Genomic DNA, 20,378 nt, shown 5'->3' on the forward strand with positions numbered 1-20,378 from the left:
GGCAGGGAGGTGGGAAGCGTGGGGTGCTTCTGACGCAGAAGGAAGTCATAGTAGGGCCTGGTCACAGCTGTGGGGAGGAGGACATAAACATGGGGTCAGTTCAGTCGCTCATTAGAGAACAGGACACAGCCCAGACAGCAACATAGTGTCGGCCCAGATCTGGTAAGTGTGGATTACACGTGTACCAGGTGTGGGCCGACACTATGTTGCTGTCTGGGACACGTAGACATGTTGGTTTAGTAGTAGACGAGCGTGTTTCGGTCGGTCTGTACTGATGTTACTGCTGATGTTATTGAATGTTATGCTGTAATGGTTTTAGTGTGTACTTATTAGGGAAGGATGGGTTGCCAGTGAATTATGTAAACTAGAACAGTTACTGTAAATAAAGGGCTGGGTATCGATACAGATTTCCTGATTCGTTTGAATTCTGATGTTGATCTTTTACATGAAAGCGATTCTCTCTCATTACAAAAACAATAGGCTAATTAATATATCAACATGGCCTAAACTGTGCAGTTCAGTGCAAATTATTAAGAAATTAATTGTAAAAAAAATATATATAAACTGCTCTGTGAAAACTTTAAAATGCACATTTACTGTATGATTGTTTGTGAATCAGCATGTTTTTTGATTCACTAAAAAGAACCGGTTTAAAAGAATCATTAGTTTGTGAATCAGACTACACTGATTGCCCTGTATGTTATTGATTCACTAAAAAGAACTGGTTTTAAAGAGTCATTTGTTTGTGAATTGGACTATACTGGTTGTGCTCTATGTTTTTGATTCCCCAAAAAGAACCAGATTTAATAGAGTCATTTGTTAGTAAATATGACTACATTGGTTACTCTGTATGTTTTTGATTCACTAAAAAGAACCGGTTGTTCCCTGGTTGTGCTGTTTGTTATTGATTCACTAAAAAGAACTGGGTTTAAAGAGTCATTTGTTTCTTAACTGGACTACACTGGTTGTGCTCTACGTTTTTGATTCAGTAAAAAGAACCGGGCATAAAAGAGTAATTTGTTCATTAATCCAACTAAACCAGTTGTGCTGCATGTTACTGCAACAACTCAATAAAGAGAAATAAAGAATCAATATCGATATCATTCAAATGAGGATCACGATTAATCCGAAAATCAATATTTTTACCCAGCCTCAGTTAAATAAGCGAATAAGTCACACTAGCACACTCTGGAATTACCCTGGACTACTCGATCGGCTCTCTACTTTGAGAGGACACCCAGGATATTGCCCTGCGCAGGACCCCAGGAGGCACCCTAACCCCCCGCCCCTGCCTACGCTGAGGGCCTTCAGGGAGGAGAGGTGAAGTTAAGGTGGCCCTGGGAGCCAGAGGTCCTGAAGGTTCGGAAAAACGTAGGCACTTGGAAGTTTTTGGGCGAAGAAGTGATGGAGATCTGAGTGCCACAAGGTGCTGTAAAGCTAATGCTGTTCCAGGGCAGTGCGGTAATGATGAAACAACACACAAACATAATCAAACACGTGCTTGTGAACAGATGCACAGTGACCACACATGGCACAGCTCATTCACTACATGATAAACTGAAATGATTTCACACTGTATCCTGAAAACAGGGCTCTAAAGCATATAATCATACATAACAGATAGAACAGCTGAAATTCACCTTTGGGCTTCCCTGTTGGATGACTTTTAGATGCATTCAACATGGCCTGCTTCTTCTGGACCTCTGTGATCGTGAAACCTGTTTGGAGGACAAACAAAAACATTGATAAACTTCTAGATTATCATTCTTAATCAACTGTGGAGAACTGACACATTCGTCATTAACGAATATATAATGCTGAACAGATCGGCAAATATAAACACAAACGTTAAAAATATTTCTGTCATGACAACTCTAGGAGTGTTTGGCATGGTAATGGATATGACAATGTTTATATGTTTGGTCTTGGTGGAATATTTTTGTTTATGGAGAACAAATGATGCATTATGAGTTGTAGAAAAATCAATAAGATTTAAATTTAAAGACTGTGGACAATTAATCAATTTAAAGACTGTGGACAATAAAATCTATTCTTTTCGTTCCGCTTCTAAGAGCCTGACAGAAGAAGTGCTGTTCACCTGTTTCGAGGTCGTGCTGGACCTGCTCCCGTTCATCTGCAAAGGCTCGCAGCCAGCGCTGCTTCTGCTCGGGTTTCTTGGCACACAGGAGGTGGACCTCCTCTCCCCCGGGAGAACACAATTTCAAGGCATTCTTCACACTCACGTTAAAGTCCTTCTCCTTCCCATCCTCTACATCCACCACTTGCATCTGATCCATGTCTAACCGACCCTTGTAGTATAGGATGTCCCTCCGAAGCAGATCCTGGGGTACCAATCAAGACAGGAACTACTTTAATACTGCTGAGAGCCACTCACATTTAAACCATCTTCCATAAATAACAGTGATTCTGCTCTCACTGGCCTGGCCGAGTGACTGACCTTCTTACAGAAAACCAACTGGTGGTCGAAGAGGAAGAACATTCGCTGCTGGCCTTTGGCCTGTGGCTGGGAGATCTTGGTCAGGTCTCCTGAGAAAATCAGATCAGAGCTCCTGCTCAAGATGTCTTCACCCTAATGAAGGGGAGAAAGAGCCTGTGAGACCACACACATACCTGGACTGAATAAGTGTGTGAACTCTACACCCATGATGCTCCTGTGATTTACCTCCCAGTCCTCTATAGAGCTCTGCCACTGGGCGATTTTGTCAATATTCTCCAGACGTCTCTTCCTCTCATTGATCAGTCTGGCCACATTCTTCATTGCGTTTAAGGCAGCTTCCACATCCTTATAATCTCTGAAAAGCAGAATATATGAGATTTTGAATAGATGTAAAATGCCAGTGAGCAAAACTGGTTCAGCAATTTGTCTTCGTCCATTAGACAAATGATCATGAACTTGTAAGTATGTATTTTTAAATGGGTACTTATATATATTAACAAAAACAATGCTCCTTTGTTTCATTTGTGAATAATAATCATACAGTGAAAAATATGCCTTGATTATTTATAACTACATTTTTGCTGTGCGTGCGTGTGTGTGTGATCTGACATTTATGGTTTATGCGGACACATATGTGTATAATGACATGGTAATTACAAAAATGGTTTAAGAGGACACTTCCTGACAACATCCAGAAACAGGTCACATGTTAATGTCAAGTGTATACGAGCCCTCTGCGTCTCTTTCTTCATTACATACATGCAGTGGCATCTACACAAATTCTCAATCAATAATTTCATCTATTATTTAGCTACACTCTTAAAAACTTTTTTAAGTGATGCAATAGAATCACTTGAAGAATAGAATAGAAGAACCATTTTGTAATCTCCCCAAAGAACCTTTCAGTGAAGAACCATTTCTCTTAGTGTTCTAAAGACCCTTTTTCCAGTCTAAAGAACCTTTTGTGCAATGAATAGCTGCCAATAAAAAAAAACGTAAGGCTTTTTAAGAGTAAATCTTTCTTTAGAAGAGAACTAAGGCCTGGTTCCACAGACAGGGCGAGATGACAGACAAAAATGCTGAGAAAAATACAGCAAAGTACCTGTGCTGTGGGTTAGTGTACTTCAGCAGTTCAGCCAGCTGCAGAGGGTACTTGCAGATCTTCTGAACAGGAGTAAGCAGGAATCCATCCAATGAAATGTCAATCATCTTCTGGAGCAAGCGACAGGCCTCAAAGAAGAACACGTACTTCTTGATCTTCATCAGCTTGGAGAGCTGAACGCAGGCATTGGGGTGGTTGTTGCAATACTCAGAGTAGATCTGGAAGTTTGTTTGCTGGATGGAAACGAGCGAAGAGAACACAATAAAAAATCCAAGCGTAAAAACGGTATCCTACATCAACGCCTACATCGAAGTCAGCTTACCTGTTCTAAGAAGCAGGAGCCAATCTCGCTGAGGTGAGGATGGTCTTTGTTAAATTTCTTTTCCAAGGCTTTGACGAATTTCTTCTGGAAGCGGTAGAGCTCATCGATGTTGCCAAAAATAGTGCGCAGTTGCTCCTCGGTAAACATGTCTGTCCTCTTCCGGCACTGTTTTATATAGCCCTGGAAGCCAAGATAAATATGTCATATGACAATATGTCTCATATAAATATGAGTTACGGAACAGCTACTCTGATGTGAATCAAGTCTTTCTCTCAGCATGTAAACACAGTGCCAGGTGACACTATAGACTGTAACAAGATCTACATACTGAGGTAGAACGTAGTCGTGTGGTAAACTGACCTCACAGATGTCCTTCAGGTGTTTGATATAATCCCTCTCTGTGCTCATGATCTCATTGATGACGTTGGCTCTCATCTGCTCCTTGCAGGGCAGGCCGGGCCCTAAAGGGCCCCCCATGCTGGCTCCACCCCCCTCCGAGGCCCCGTCTAGATGGGCTAAGTATTCCTCCATGGGCTCATCTTGGTTCACCCGTAACTATCAATAACAATGGATATAGGTTAGTTCACGATGTTGAACTATGACACAATGTCTGGCATTTTCTGCTAAATGTTGTCTGCTAAAAGTCCTTTTATCAATCCCCTTGGCAAAAAGAACAGAGGTGCATCGAAGACCCCTCAATGTAGCTTAATGTAATATTGATGACATAATGTGACAGTAATCTAATTTGTTTTCTGCTTTCTTTTACCCGAACGAAGCTGGCGGGGAACCAGCCCTCGCTGTCCAGCACCCGGCCCCACCACCACTCCTTGTTTGTGGCGTCCACTACTTCGATGACGTCTCCAGCTTTGAAGCCCAGCTCCTGGTCGTCCATAGTGACATGGTCCCACAGAGCCTCCGCGCACACGCTGCCATCACTGATCAGCTATTGACAAACACAAGATGAAGGCAAAACTGAATGATGAAATATAACGGATCATATTAGAGGAGGAGCTACAGGGATCTTCAACATGTGTGTGGATGAAAACGTCTACTCGAGGCTTCATTTGAGAGATTTCATACTCTTAAATACTTAAGGCCCGTTCACGCCAAGAACGATAACTATAAAGATAACTATATTAGTGTCCACACAAGCGGACGATATTGTTCTGTTTATTTTAAGCGCGTGCTTGTCTGTCACTTTAAATGTTCGAGCTCGTTACAGCAGGATGGATTCTGATTGGCTGTCAATGTTTTTTATTGTTCATCCGCTGGAAAAATCGTTCTGAAAGTGATTCCATTGATATTGTTTCTCTGTGCCGTTATCGTTATAGCTGTGGTGTGAACTGCTATTATTTAACATTGAGAATGATTTTTAGAACTATATCTTTATCGTTATCTTTATAGTTATCATCCTTGTTGTGAATAGGCCTTTATACTTGTTTGCTTTTTCTGTTCAATACACATTGTACAACAACATGCAGTTTGCATTAGGGCTGGGCGATATATTGAATATTTACAATATCTGGTATGATTTTACTGGTGTTATAAAAAATATGCAACACTGAATAATGAGAGGATTTTAAATGCAATTTTAATTTTTCGTTTTGTATGAAATTTTTAATAGTCTCTAATTAAAATGTTAGCAAAATGCCATTAATGTATGTAAGTTCAGTCAGTTTAATCTTTCGATGCATCATTTCAAAACTAAACAATATACAAAGAGTTTGTGCATGACAGATGTAGTTAAATATGACTATTTATTACTTTTATATATTTGATGTAGTGTTTATCGATTCTCTTAAATTTCTTTAAGTTCACTTAAATTAAAAGTTGTTATAATATTTGAATGTTCTATCATTTTTAATACAGTACATGATAAATAAAAACAATTCAGGCACTGTTTTCAAATATACTGTAATGTCGAATGACTATAATCACTCATTATATCCCCAGAAATAAATTCGGACATTCATTTGGAGATTCAAAGTGAAAATATATTTATCAGTACACAATATAATGTTAGGAGTGATTAATCAAGATTAATTAGAGAACCTTGTGTGATTTTTTTTACTGATCAACATCCCCTATACATACATATACACAATACTCAATACATCTAACATCTGGTGACAAAAGGTTAATTGTTTTGCCTTGCTATGCCAAAAAAACATTGTGCAACAATGCAGAGCATTCAATTTCAGTCTGTTCCAGCATCTCAGTGGCATAGTGTGTTATCAAGCAAAGATACACAACCCTTCATTCTGTGCACTTAACCAAAACCAAACTGCAATGTATCATTGGAGGAAGCATTGCCAAATTAAGCCTTTTCTGTCTGCTGTCTGCTTTTTTCCCTGAGTGGTCATTTTACGTTTCCGCTTTTTGCTCGCAAGGATTGGTTTGGCAAAGAAAACAAAAAGTGGGGTGATGTATTGCCACACTGTTCAGCTTGGCTATAGCGAAAATGAAGTGAAATCCTGGCAAGCTCAACAGCCTCCATTCAACCATCTCTACTGCACGGCTAAACGTGATCTATTGGTGCTGATGTAATCATCACACTTCATTCTCTGTCCACACAGCGTTGATGGACTCGAAGGCTGAATAGTGAACATACACCCCCTGAATCCAGAGCCCTGCATTCTCATCACAAGATCTGTGCCTATGTACCCTGTTGCCTAGCGACACACCCACATACTTTCCCATGTGCCTCCTCTTCACAGCCTGTGAGTTACAGCTTCTTGGTTTAGGCTATTTGAAGACACTATCAGGAAAAAGCCCTGGAGCATATAGTGCAAACATATAACAGAAAGTCATGAAAATATGCAGATCATGAATGAATAAGGTTTTTAAAACTAGCATGTCAGTTATGGTATTCAAATGTTTCCACTATCAGAGTAAATACAGAACACTCTTTGCTGAGCCAAACTACGCCAAGTGCATTGGCCAATTTATTTCCTTCTGGATGTTTATTCCTCACCGAGACGCCATGCTGCTCTACTGAGCTATAACCCCAGCATAACCGTGTCAAGCTCATCTGTGTGACCTCTTTCTCTGCAGAGTCCTGCTTGCCAGCAAAAGGATTGTGCAGATCCCTCTGGGACACATAAAAGAACGCCTCACATGGGCTCAAGGCACAAGCTGACAGTTATACAACAAAAACAAGCACCGTAATTCAAAGTTTCCCACACATAAACACCCAAACATACTCACAAAACGTCTGAAGAAGCCATTTAGATGACTTGAAATCAAAGACTGACCCCTACAAGCCACTCAAGAGTGGTTACGGGCTGGTGAATAATTCACGCAGTGCCATCTCAGCACATTACTTCTGGTTGAATGCCGCCAACCACACACCCATTCTGGTTACCTGCACTGTGATGTCTGCATCCCGAAAACCCATCCACGAGTGAGCGAGAGGGACCAACTTTCCCTCCTCCTCCTCCTCACCGTCGTCTTCCTCTCCACCCCTCCCCTCGCTCTTTCTCCTCACTGCGGCTGCGCTCTACTGGAAGGCCAGCAGGAACATCAGCACTACGTTGATGATGACCAGCAACATCATGATGACGAACACCACCACCTTCTGGGCCTCCGGGCTGAGGTTGCAGCGCAGCAGGAAGTGACTCAGGCCCTGCCGAGACGCCGTTCGCTGGCCTCCGCGAGCCATGGCGCCGGAAGCCCCCTCGCCTAGAGGTCTGCGCGCGAATGCTCGACGGCACACAGTGTGTCGGCCGGATCCGCTCTGTGTTCTCTGTGAAGCGTGAGGGGGAGGGGGAAGAGCCTCCACGTCCACAGTTACCTGCTCACTTCCTTTCCGTTCCCTTCTCGCTCTTTCTCTCTTTCTCTCGCGTGCGCGCAATCTTCCTCCTCCTCCTCCTCGTCCGTCGCTCCCCTCAATCTTTTCCCCGTGCGCTGCTGATGTCAGGAGCAGGGGTGGATGCGTCTCTCCGCCTCCATGTATTCTTCTTCTCCGTCTATGCTTTTTTCTGTCCCTTCCTGTCTGTATTTCTCCTTCTGTCCTCCTTCCGCTGCCTCCCCCTCGTTCTCGTCCTCCTGTTCTGCTTGAACACACGGCCGTTTTAATTCCCTTGGATCTGATTAAAACACTTGGAATCCTTTCTTATTTCACCATTTCTTTTGCAAAACGCAAACCTGAGGGGTGGAAATGGCTGCATCTGTGCTTAGCGGCACTAGCAAAAACCATCCATCCATCTCCCCGAATTGACTTCTGTTTTTGCTCCGGATTTTTTTCCTCTTATCCTTCCCAGCCAATCGGCTGGCGGTGCTGTGAAGCGTATCCAGGATACCAGAGTAGCGGAGGCCGGATTTAGCGGCAGCAGGAGGGAGGCGACGGTGGGGGGAGGGATGCGAGAGAATGCAGCACAATACATCCTTTCTATCCTGGCGTGTCTCCATTGGCCGAGCCGACTGCCAGTCAGTCGCACTTCCCGTCTAAAAGCAAGCACGTCCTGTTCGTCTTCTCTAGGCAGTGCTAGTGCTGCTGGAGATATTAATTAAAGGCTGCATGAGGTGCCAAACACCTCTTGAGCTTTCATTTCCTGACCCGGGTCGGTGTCGGCGAGGTAGGATTAACGCAGTCATTCCCACTCGTCTCGTTCCCGTGCATCAATTTGTGCACAACTAATGGGATTAGTAAAGGACTCTGATTCCATCAACCTTCTGTTCTCTCTCTCTCTCTCTCTCTCTCACTCTCTCTCTCTCTCTGCCGCAGAGCCTCATCCCCACTGTCACAGTGTCACACAGCACGATACTTCCTTTAAAATCAGCAGCTGTCTTTCTGACACATGCACAAGCAAAACAATCACTCACTCTCTCCAACACTGAAACTAAATATTCTCCCCAACACACTGGTAATGAACACTAAAACTATATTTTTAATTTTTAGAGAAAAAAAAAAGAGAGTTGTGCTTGTTTGTGTAAAATAATTTATAGCTTGTTGCTAGATCACTGTGGTTGGTTGACAGGTTGCTGCTATGCAGTAGCTAAGGTGTTCTAAATGGTCTTTGGGTAGTTGCTCTGCAAAACGGCTAACAATCCGTATTTTTGTCTGGTTTTCTAGTAAAATTATTTTCAAATGTCCTTGAAATAATAAAAAGTACATTAGAAGTGCAAAATAAGACAAAAAATGTAATTAAGTTAATTTCTTCAAGGCCAAGAAAATATATTTCCAATCTTACAGTAGCCTACTTTTAGGCTAAATGCAAATGTTGATGGACTAGCCTGCTAGAGATCGAAACTATATTTTGTATCCATCATTTAAAATTGCATTTTAAAATACACTGATCAGCCACAACATTAAAACCACCGGCGTAGGCAACACCTTCAACTCTTGGTCATGAACTATTCCTGAACAATTTTTGCAGTGTGACAGGGTGTTTTTGTTGTTGTTTTGTTTTGAACATTGTAAAGTATGTTCATTTCTGTACATTGTGTTCATTGTGTACACGTATTATAGACAACAAATAAAGTTTTTCTTTAAATGTGATGTAAAGTTATTTTATTGGCTTGAAATATATTGAAGGAAATTGTATTTTTAAATGCTTTAAAATATATATATTCTAAAATTTACAAAAAACGTACTGGTAGAAAATATATTTTACCAATTATTTTGAAATATGTTGAATATACAGTGTATACATACTGTGTATATACTGTATATATACTGTATATTCAACATATTTCAAAAATACAATTGGTAAAATATATTTTCTACCAATACATTTTTTGTAAATTTTAGAAAATATATATTTTAAAGCATATAAAAATACAATTTCCTTCAATATATTTCAAGCCAATAAAATAACTTTACATCACATTTAAAGAAAAACTTTATTTGTTGTCTATAATATATACATATATATATATATATATATATATATATATATATATATATATATATATATATATATAAATATATATAGCCAAAAGTTTTGGGACATGAACTATAATGACATCCCATTCTTAATCCGTAGGGTTCAGTATGGAGTTGGCCCACCCTTTGCAGCTATGTCAGCTTCAACTCTTCTGGGAAGGCTTTCCACAAGGTTTAGGAGTGTGTATATATGGGAATTTTTGACTATTCTTCTAGAAGCGCATTTGTGAGGTCAGGCACTGATGTTGGACGAGAAGCTCTAGTCTCCGCTCTAATTCATCCCAAAGTTGTTCTATCAAGTTGAGGTCAGGACTCTGTGCAGGCCAGTCAAGTTCCTTCGCACCAAACTCGCTCATCCCTGTTTTTATGGACCTCGCTTTGTGTACTGGTGCGCAGTCATGTTGGAACAGGAAGGGGCCATCCCTAAACTGTTCCAACAAAGTTGGGAGCATGAAATTGTCCAAAATGTCTTTGTATGCTGAAGCATTAAGAGTTCCTTTCACTGAAACTAAGAGGCCAATCCCAACCGCTGAAAAACAACCCCACACCATAATCCCCCCTCCACCAAACCTTACACTTGGCACAATGCAGTCAGCCAACTACCGTTCTCCTGGAAACCGCCAAACCCAGACTCGTCCAGACAGAGAAGCGTGATTCGTCACTCTTGTTGAGCAACTTTGCTGCTCTAAAGTCCAGTGGCGGTGTGCTTTACATCACTGCATCCGACGCTTTGCATTGCACTTGGTAATGTAAGGCTTGGATGCAGCTGCTCAGCCATGGAAACCCATTCCATGAAGCTCTCTACGCACTGTTCTTGAGCTAATCTGAAGGCCACATGAAGTTTGTAGGTCTGTAGCTATTGACTCTGCAGAAAGTTGCCGACTTCTGCGCCTCAGCATCCGTTGATCCCGCTTCTGTGATTTTGCGTGGCCTACCACTTCGTGGCCGAGTTGCTGTTGTTCCAAATTGCTTTCACTTTGTTATAATAACACTAACAGTTGACCGTGGAATATTTAGTAGTGAGGAAATTTCACGAATGGACTCATTACACAGGTGGCAATAAGCTTGTACTACGCTTGAATTCACTGAGCTCCTGAGAGAGACCCATTCTTTCACAAATGTTTGTAGAAGCAGTCTGCATGTGCCTAGGTGCTTGATTTTATACACTTTGGCCATAGAATTGATTGGAACACCTGAATTCAATGATTTGGAGGGGTGTTCTATATATATATATATTTTTTTTTTATTTTTTTTATTTTTTGCAGCATGGGCTGCCTTAGCTCCACAGTAAAACAATCACACTTCAAGTTGGCCTGTTTACTCTTTACTGGGTTCTTTACCAGGACAGAAGTGCTAAAAAACAATAACAACAGCATCTACACAGGGCTTCTGTGCAGCTCAGTGCACATCAAGCTCCCAGAGGCCTGGCTGTTGATTAGATTTTTCTGCTGTTTCTAACTAAAATGCTGAATGGAGTTACTGAGCGGCTTTCTATAATGAGACCAAACAGTCATATATCAAACTCTGACACTCTGCATTTTCTCTGAAATTCTTTGTAGATAACAGCACGAATTCACCCTCAGTCATGCTAAAGATGATGGGAGAAGGAAGGTGGCAGCAGGTCATACTGCTGATCTCAGGCCTCAGGAGAGGGACAAATGGGTAGTAGACTATTAAATTACAGTGACTGAATTTCAACATGTATAAACACTAAATAAAGAGCACATCCTAAACTAAAGTGGAGCCTTGAAAGCTTGTCTGAAACCAGTTATCGTCATACAAAAACACGTTCTGTTTTGGTTAGAACCGTAAGTCCTTACAGAACTGTAAGTCCTTGGGTTTCAAACGCAACCTACCGGCCCTTTAGGAATATGCTTCTATGAGTAAAATTTGGGAAAGTGAATGCCCTGCCGTTGACAGAGAAACAGAACCACGATCTGTGAACACAAACACACAGTAACACACAGACCACCTGTATGTTGTACCTCATTTATGGCCAGCTGCTCTCCTCCTCCTCCTGGGTGTCCAAATCGGTTGGAGGAGCTGCGAAACTCATTGTACAGGTCATCTTCACTCCCCACCTCATCCGCAAGGCCAGACTTATCCTGCGATCCATCGGTTATCACCAACGCTGGAAAGCAAAGCACAAATCTGTTTCAATTCGGCAACATTTGAGGTCTAGCGACTCAAACACTGATTCGACTTAGTCTTGGGAATGGGATAATACTGTGTTTGTTAATATGACAATGAAAGTATTTAAATTAAAAGATACAAGACCGCTTAGACATACATAGTTCTGTTCACAATAAATAAAATCGGGCCATTTTGCATTAAAACATTTAAACACTTAAGTAGTGTATGATATATTTGCAGCATTTAAGTTCAATAAGTCGTTTTTGATTATGTTGTAATGGGTAATATGACAGTGGTCTTGGACTTAATTAATGACCCATGATTGAACAACAAGAATATGATCTGTGATCTCAAAATGGTGCCTCCTCTGAGTATGTGGCCCACTCTGTGGAATAAAATGGCTTTTTCTAGGCCAGAGGGTTTTCAAACGGGTGTCAAGAGACTTGAAGGAAGCCACAAGGGGGTGCTAGAGAGGTCCATGAAAAAAAATATCAAAAAGGATAACATACAGATCCTTATGCTTTTTACAAAACTATAAAATATTTAACATACAACAACATTACAGAATCCGTTCTTCTAAAAGCTGGTTTAACTATTTAATTGTACTCTAATCATGGATAGAAAAAAATACACTGTCAACTTAACACATGGTAAATATATGGCAGATATTTTTGGGAAATATTTTGCTTTAGCACCATGGCAATATTAAAGGCAATTATTTAATTTCCATTAAACAATGTGTCTTTATAACCATACACATATAAAAGCTTTTGTAACACTTTAGTTTAGGGTCCAGTTCTCACTATTAACTATTTGCTTAAAAGCATGCATATTACAAGGATATTGGCTGTTTATTAGTACATATTAATGCCTTATTCTGCATGGCCGTAGTCTAAATCCTTAAATCCTACCCAATACCTGTACGTATCATCTACCTTATTAACTATTAAAATAGGAGTTCTTAAGTCATAGTTAATAGTTAGTTGATAGTGAGAATTAGACCCTAATCTAAAGTGTGACCAAAGCATTTTATGAAAAGGGTCCCTCCTAAGGCTATCATCATATTTGGGGGTCTTTAGCATCAAGCACAATAAAAAAAATAAAAAAAAATAAAAACAGTTCTAGGACCCTGATATGACACTCATGTAAGTGTATATACATCAGATATAGCCTACATATCATTACTTCAAGAGCAAAGTTATATTTTATATATTCAAGCATATTTTAGATTTAGCATCTAACTGATCTCACAGTTAAGATATGAGATTTAAATGTTTACCACAGGGAGCCTGAGGTTACACAACCGTTTTCCCAGCCAGGAAATGTAATCACATCCACTTGCATGGTCACACTTGATAAGAGGATCAATCCACTAATTAGCAGTTGGAATATTTGATTAGCTGCATCTCATTAACAGTTGGCTAGAACATACTGAGAGAATGTGGTTCACACACCACACTGATCAAGCTTGAAACAGCCAAACCTGTGGCATGCATTGCACACCAGGGGGACGTTCACACAGAATGCATTTTTTCCGTTGTTTTCCTATGTACCGTAAGCATACGATAGAGGATAGACAGACATATTTGACAGTTCCGCACATGTCATGTATTTTTCAGTTCTAAAAAAACCAAATGCGAATTATGTGCGTTTTCATCAAGTTGTTCAAGCGGATGACAGTGGTATTGGTAACCTAGTAACCAACAGTAAATAAAACAGCATCAGCGGAAACAGCCGATTAGTCATGTGGGTTTAATGTTCGCTACGTCAGAATTTATTCGGCTAATGCGTTTCTATCTCCCATTATTCACATTGACTCTTTTCGCACAAGTCAAAAATCACCTTAAGCGAGCGTAAAAACTTTTGGGCGAATTAAGGGAATTTATCACTCCATCACTCGTTTCTGATGCGATACTTCAAAATGCAAATAAAAACAGGATGATGGAAACATAGCTAATGTCAAAAGAAAAACAATAATGAAGAGCAACAGAAAAGACTGTTTTACTGCTAAAAATGACTTTAGAAAGTGACCAAAGCACTCGTCATTATAACTGAAAACATGTCTAGCATCAAAACAAAGCTTTATTAACAACCCAATGGTTTTCAGATTGTTAGCAGACACTTAAGGGAACCATAACAACAAGCTTTCGGCTAAATTTCACTTTTAAGGCCAACAGTCTGACCAAAATGCTCGAGTAAAACAGTTGAGATGCTTATTGAATCCACAGTGGTGCATTAATGTGCCCCCGTTCATGCATTTGGTGTTTTTAAAGCACTGGAAACCACTCTGCTGCCAGAGCTGGCTGGTTTCTCCACGGACAGGACTGCTATTATTTATTACTGTGCAGTAAACCAGTGAGGAAGAGAGGACCTGGCCGCCACAAGAAGCTCTCTTCCTGTCTCATTCATAATAAATGGATGGGAGGGAATGGAGTTAGCCTTAAATTTACACCTCTGGAAAGATCCACTGTTCTGGCGATGCATGAGGGCACGGTCCATGAAATTGAGGTAAATGAGAATACTGCTTTAAATCATGAAGATGTAACCGAGAATGTAATCTGCATCGAAACTCTGGCGAAAGTGGCTTCACGTCAAAATTCAACTGCTGAAATGGATCCTCGGGGGAAAATGCCCCTAAAGCACAGAAGATTTGCTGTCATTTCCAAGAAAAGCTGTACGTGTGAAAATTAATCTGGTAATCCTGTCATGCTCTTCTATGTAGGTTAATTATTGAGCCAGTGGATTGATTAGGGAGACGGAAGAGCGAATGAAATCGTCCTGATTTGTTTATCGGCCGTTAAGTGTGGCTCAAAGCATACGTGACAGCACATGTCAGCAGAGTTCAGCATTTCCAGAGCCACATGGGCTGATGATATTAAATATAGTTCACTCAGAGCCCAAAGTCAGACAGTCACAGTGGGGTAACCCAAACAACCCTGTCTAGGACAGCCCCGTAACTGAGTTCATGTGCTGTTTTCTTTGTAATACTGCCTGATTTAAAGCAGGACGTGGTTTGGGGTATGTTTTTGAGCTCTTTTGTGGCACAGATCTGAAGGAGACTGAATCTGGCGTACTGCATTAACAGGGGACTTTCTTAATACAAACTGACGCCTATACGTGACATGCCATCACAGCTATGATTAGTAGCTTTATTTGTATAAATGTATTGCATTTTGCAATGGGGACATTCCGTCAACATTAAAATATTCACTGATTATTTTAATAGTCCCCAACGCAAAACATAAATTATTATTTTTTTTGTCCAGAAAGCTTATGTCATTTCATAATGCAATTGCTGGGATATTTTCTATAATATATATCTACCTTTAAATTACTAGATTTTATCAATAAATACTATAGTTCAAGCACGTTCTTCACATTCTTTCAACTTAAATTCAAAATAACTCTCCAATACCTGCAATAACCAGGTATATATGATATTTCATGACTCTTGACAATAGATGGTCTTATAGCTCTATATGGAGCAAATGAGCTGTTCCACTGGGTCCTAAAGACATTATAAATGTTAGGTAAAGTTTTAACATTTTTAATTTTAATTTTGAGCATTTTTGGGGGTTTTCTATGTATACTGAAGTATTCCTCGCATTCCGTTCATTCCTAAGGGTGATTCCAACCACATAAACTCCTCGAATCCAGTAAAAAAAAGTGTGTATTCATGGTTCAAGTGCAACAAAAGTCCATGGGTCTTGGACCACTCCGATGAATACTCAAATAAAATAAAATAAAATATATTTAAAAAAAATGACCCGAGGGAATGATGAGGGCTTTTAATCAACATTATGCTATAAATGCAGTCGATTGAGCCTAACTTGTTCTGAACCTGGAATAATCCTATAATAAAAAACATTTTGAGTGTATAAAAAAACACTAGTATCTAGTCTAGAATCAAACCCTGAAGAGATGTGTGAACATCCATGCACATGAGTGTGTTAACTCGTGCATGTTTTTAACCAGTTTACCATGTTAGGGCCCCATGCATGTACACACACACACATATATATATATCCTATATCTCTTTATATATGATTTATGATCCGTTGAGGGTAATTTAAGGAGTTGATCATACAGGCAGGACTGTGAATGCGCACTGACCTGCTTCCTTATAAGTCCACATCCTCAGATAAAGTCACCCGACCGCACAAATTCACCTCTGAGCCATGCAAGCGAAGACTTCCACTCAGCCTAATCCACGTGCACTTTAAAGATTAAGACCTACTTCTAAAATGACACTAACTTGCATTATAACACTCATCAAAAAGAACATTAGTAAGCACAGAACATTGAAGAACGAAGACAAACGATTGAGAGAAGATAAAAACGCAGTCCCTTCACCTCAGACAGAGGTCACATCATTTTTTAAATGGAATTTCATTCCTCCCTGGTTTCCCTTTTAGTCAGGGAGCAAGTTTATGCCATTCAAATGCTATCTAAAAGCCTTAGCTTAGTCTTAGGGGGGTTTTCACATTGCTGCGGTCCGAATCCACGTGACCTCTGGCTCTGCATCATCACAAACATGAGAGAAAACAGAACGCGGGTCAACATATTGTGTTTTATTATTAATTTGGAGCTATTACGCGCAGCAGAGTGAACGACACTACTGTATGTACATCGCATGAAGGCGGATTTCAAAAGGACTTTCGTTTACCGCTCTGATTGCACTCACTCTGCACAATTACACTCACCCTTATTCACCACTGTCATTCCCTAAATGTGTTTTGTTGAACTAAAGACTCATCATCAGCAAAAAAGCATACACGTTACTTTACTTCCTGAACAAGTGCGAACCCGAGTTTGAGTTGCTTTTACATTCACACGAATCACGCTGTTCCAGTGCAACCATCAAAGAATCCTGAAATATTAGAATGATTTCTGAAGGATCATGTGACACTGAAGACTGGAGTAATGGCTGCTGAATATTCCGCTTTGCCATCACAGGAATAAACTACATTTTAAAATAAAATAAAGACAGTTATTTTAAATTGTAATAATATTTCATAATATGACTACTTCACCTGAAAAAAAAAAAAGAAGTTTTTCTATCTGTGATTGACTCAGAACCTGAATTTAAAGAAGAGGTTTGCTATTACAATAATGCACTCAGTCTGTGTATCTGATTGGAATCTGATCTAAAATTATTAACTGTCCACATTGTGTATCACAACTGTTCAGATCCGATTTGTGTGTCCCATGGCGCTCTGGCATATTTCTGGAATATCTGCATTGGTTTCTGTGGCAATGACATTGCGTTGGTAGGTATACACCAAAAAAAGAAAAAAGAAAAGCAAAATGGAGGGTTTTTGCTATATTCGAAATGTGAATGTTTTATACTTGTATGTATCTGTTTTATAATGTACTTAGAAAAGCCCAACCAGGGACAGGAGCTGAAAATTAGCATTAGCTATAAACTCTATGTGCTGCGCATCAGTTGGAGGATTTGTATTGTAACTATGTTTGACTGCATTGTCCATGTTAAATAAATAATAATAAAAAAATAAAAAAAAATACAGATGTTGTCTTAGGCCCTGTTTACACCTGGTATTAAGATGCATTTGGGTTGATCGGATCAGAAGTAGACAACAGAGGTGTGAATAGGCTCTATGCACGAACGCTGCTGACGTATTTCCGGTAGGATCTCAGCCAGCGTCTTTACTTCCGCATAGCGCGTTCTATAGCGAAGTGTATAGCGGCAAAACTTTAATAAAATTCATTTTCTCAGAAACGGAGAAAACGATTTTAGAAACTGATTCGCTAGTCGGATTTCGCGCAATATGAGAGAATACTCACCCTCAAAGTTGTCGATGTAGCTCGAAATTTATAATTTAAAGAACTTCTCTTTCTTACTCTTATGTGTGACAGTTAACTGCCTCACAATATTGTTAACATCATTCTCGTTAACCGCTGGAAGTTCTTGTAAACAGCGAGTGTAATTTGCCATTATCTCCACCTAATGCAAAAACGGCTTCCGACGCAGCACCGGATGTAACTGGGCGGGCTGAGACAAAACGCGGAAGCGATCGTGCATAGAGCCTATTGGGTCTAAAACGTTTTGAGCTTGTCGCTTTGGACCAAGCAGCAAATGTGGAGTAGTGTGGTCTTGTGGCCTTCGCCTGTGCCCATCTGTGAATTCCAACAATATCGCAGGGTGTCCCATTAATGGTTTTATGGGTTAAATGAATGCTCATGAGCCAGGGTCCGAAGTCAACAGCAGGACTTCACAATGGATTGTTACCCAACAGTCTAAGTGGCATTACATCATCAAAATGTGGATTCAGAGGAGGACAACAAAGGGCTGAGAGTATGATTTGGGACAGAGCCAATGTAGAATTTACTTAAAGTGATTTGAAATTTCACCCAAAATATATAATTATTCATCTTTTACTCACCCTCATATCATCCCACACCTGTATGACTCATTTCATTACCTAAAATAAAGCTGAAATAAAATAAAATAAAATATAAATATTAGATGAAACACTTCATCTGTGAAGTTATCTGTTGCCTTGGCAACTAACTGAAATAAAATAAGTTTATGTTTAAGTAAAAGTACTCAAATTAAAATGTAATAAAATTAAGCTAAATAGAAATATTTAAAAAATAATAAGCAAAAGCAAAATAATAATGATAAAGCACATAACGAAATTACTAAAGCTTAAACTAATAAATAAAATTATAAAAATAAAAGCTATAAAAACATCTAAAACAATGTTGGACCCCATTAACTTCCATTGTATGGCCAAAACAACAGATATTTATCAACAAAATATCAGTCATGAGAAAGTCATACAGGTTTGGAAAAATATAGGCCTTAGGCCCATTTTGTTTACATATTTTATTCCAAATTCATCACACACTCTTCCTGAAAGAGTTCCTTCAATACACCACCGAATCAATGCACAGGAATCAATGCAGATATATATGCCCAAAGGGTCCTTCTAGAAAAAACTCATCAGCTCATGTTCACGTGACTGACTCTGTTTTAACACTCCAACGGTGTCCTACATTTACTTTGAACAACAGACAGCATAAAATCGATAACATGAGTGCTCTATTTCCTTGTCATTTCAAATTGTCTTTATTTTTTAACCTTTGAAAAGTAAATCAGCGGGGTGTACGACATATTTAAATCAACTGTTAAGGTGCATCAGCTTTTATAAACCATAAGAATAGGTGTACTGCAGCACCTGAAACAAATGTGCCAGATGCACAAATCTCCACCTCTTTAACAGCAACATGTGTCTTATTCAAATTCAGATCAGAGCTCTGAGCAGCAAACCGTCCCAGAGCTGTCATAGCCTGCCAGGAGAAATCATTCTGTGTTTAAGTAAACCAAACACATTACCACAGCATTACAATGAGAAAAACTCACAAACCACTGAGCTTACTACCCACATATTGTTGGAATCAGAGCTGCAGGACCCGAGGCAAATCATAGAGGCCATTTGCACATGTAGCCTACTTTCAGGAGATGGCTTTAATGGGAGTTTCTCTGAACACTAGCGGCTCATGGATCATCCTCGAATCAAAATAAAACACACAGGTCAGCTGCACCAACAAGAGGGGGGGGAAAGTAGCTAAGCAAGCACCGAATATGCCTAATTTTCAAACATTTGTGCTGATATTTGCACATAACTCAATACGAGACATTGGAGCAGATGTGCTGTGAGACCAGGGCCAGGTCTGCATCTCAGTGGAGAGTTAAAGTCAACGAACCTGCATTCATCACATAAAAAAACATGTGAATATCATGGCATATGAATATTGATACCCAGTGATTTCCAACTAGGGTACTTCAGCAGGGGCAATTATTTTTAGTTTTCATTGTTAAATATTAATAAGAACAACTAATTATAATCTCAGTATCGGTCTTATGATTTTCTTCAGTTTCTTTTAAAAGGAAACCCATATACACTACCATTCAAAAGTTTGGGGTAAGTAATAAGTCTCTTATGCTCACCAAGGCTGTATTTATTTAATCAAATATTAATGCATAATACCGTTCAAAAGTTTGGGGTCAGTAGGATTTTTTTTTTAAAGAATACATTTATTCAGCAAGAATGCATTAACAAAAGTGACATTTATACAATTTTCTTTTTCAAAAAAATGCTGTTCTTTTTTAAAGAAATGTATTCATCAAAGAATCCTGAAAAAAAATATGTATCACAGTACAAAAATATTAAGCAGCACAACTCTTTTCAACACTGATAATAAGAAAAAAAATGTTTCTTGGGCAGCAAATCAATATATATCATAAGACACTGAAGACTGGAGTAATGATGCTGAAATTTTAGCTTTGCATAACAGGAATAAATTACATTATTACATTATAATTATAAATAAGTGTAGCCTTGGTGAGCATTAGAGAATTTCAAAAATCTTAATGACCCCAAACTTTTAAACGGTAATGGTCAAAGGTTATGATGATAAATGAATGAATGAAAGAACATCACAGCCTAAA

General features: G+C 39.5%; 1 protein-coding gene across 6 annotated transcripts in view; it reads right to left on the reverse strand.

The window, feature by feature from the left end:
- arhgef4 (Rho guanine nucleotide exchange factor (GEF) 4) overlaps positions 1–20,378 on the reverse strand; it is an 80,086-nt gene that overhangs the window by 999 nt on the left and 58,709 nt on the right. For 5 of the 6 annotated variants that reach the window (XM_084410207.1, XM_084410204.1, XM_084410206.1 and 2 more), the window contains 10 exons: positions 11,755–11,900; positions 4,649–4,825; positions 4,243–4,437; positions 3,883–4,062; positions 3,561–3,793; positions 2,684–2,813; positions 2,459–2,590; positions 2,099–2,342; positions 1,641–1,718; positions 1–67 (listed from right to left, as the gene is read on the reverse strand). The exon at positions 1–67 is cut by the window's left edge and continues 999 nt beyond it. In XM_084410207.1, the coding sequence (XP_084266333.1) occupies positions 1–67; positions 1,641–1,718; positions 2,099–2,342; positions 2,459–2,590; positions 2,684–2,813; positions 3,561–3,793; positions 3,883–4,062; positions 4,243–4,437; positions 4,649–4,825; positions 11,755–11,900 (1,582 nt within the window). Of the gene's footprint in view, positions 68–1,640; positions 1,719–2,098; positions 2,343–2,458; positions 2,591–2,683; positions 2,814–3,560; positions 3,794–3,882; positions 4,063–4,242; positions 4,438–4,648; positions 4,826–7,246; positions 8,151–11,754; positions 11,901–20,378 lie in introns of those variants that run through there. The other variant, XM_084410209.1, reaches the window with a different exon arrangement.

This window comes from Rutilus rutilus (genome assembly GCF_951802725.1).
Source record: "Rutilus rutilus genome assembly, chromosome: 6".
NCBI lineage: Eukaryota > Metazoa > Chordata > Actinopteri > Cypriniformes > Leuciscidae > Rutilus > Rutilus rutilus.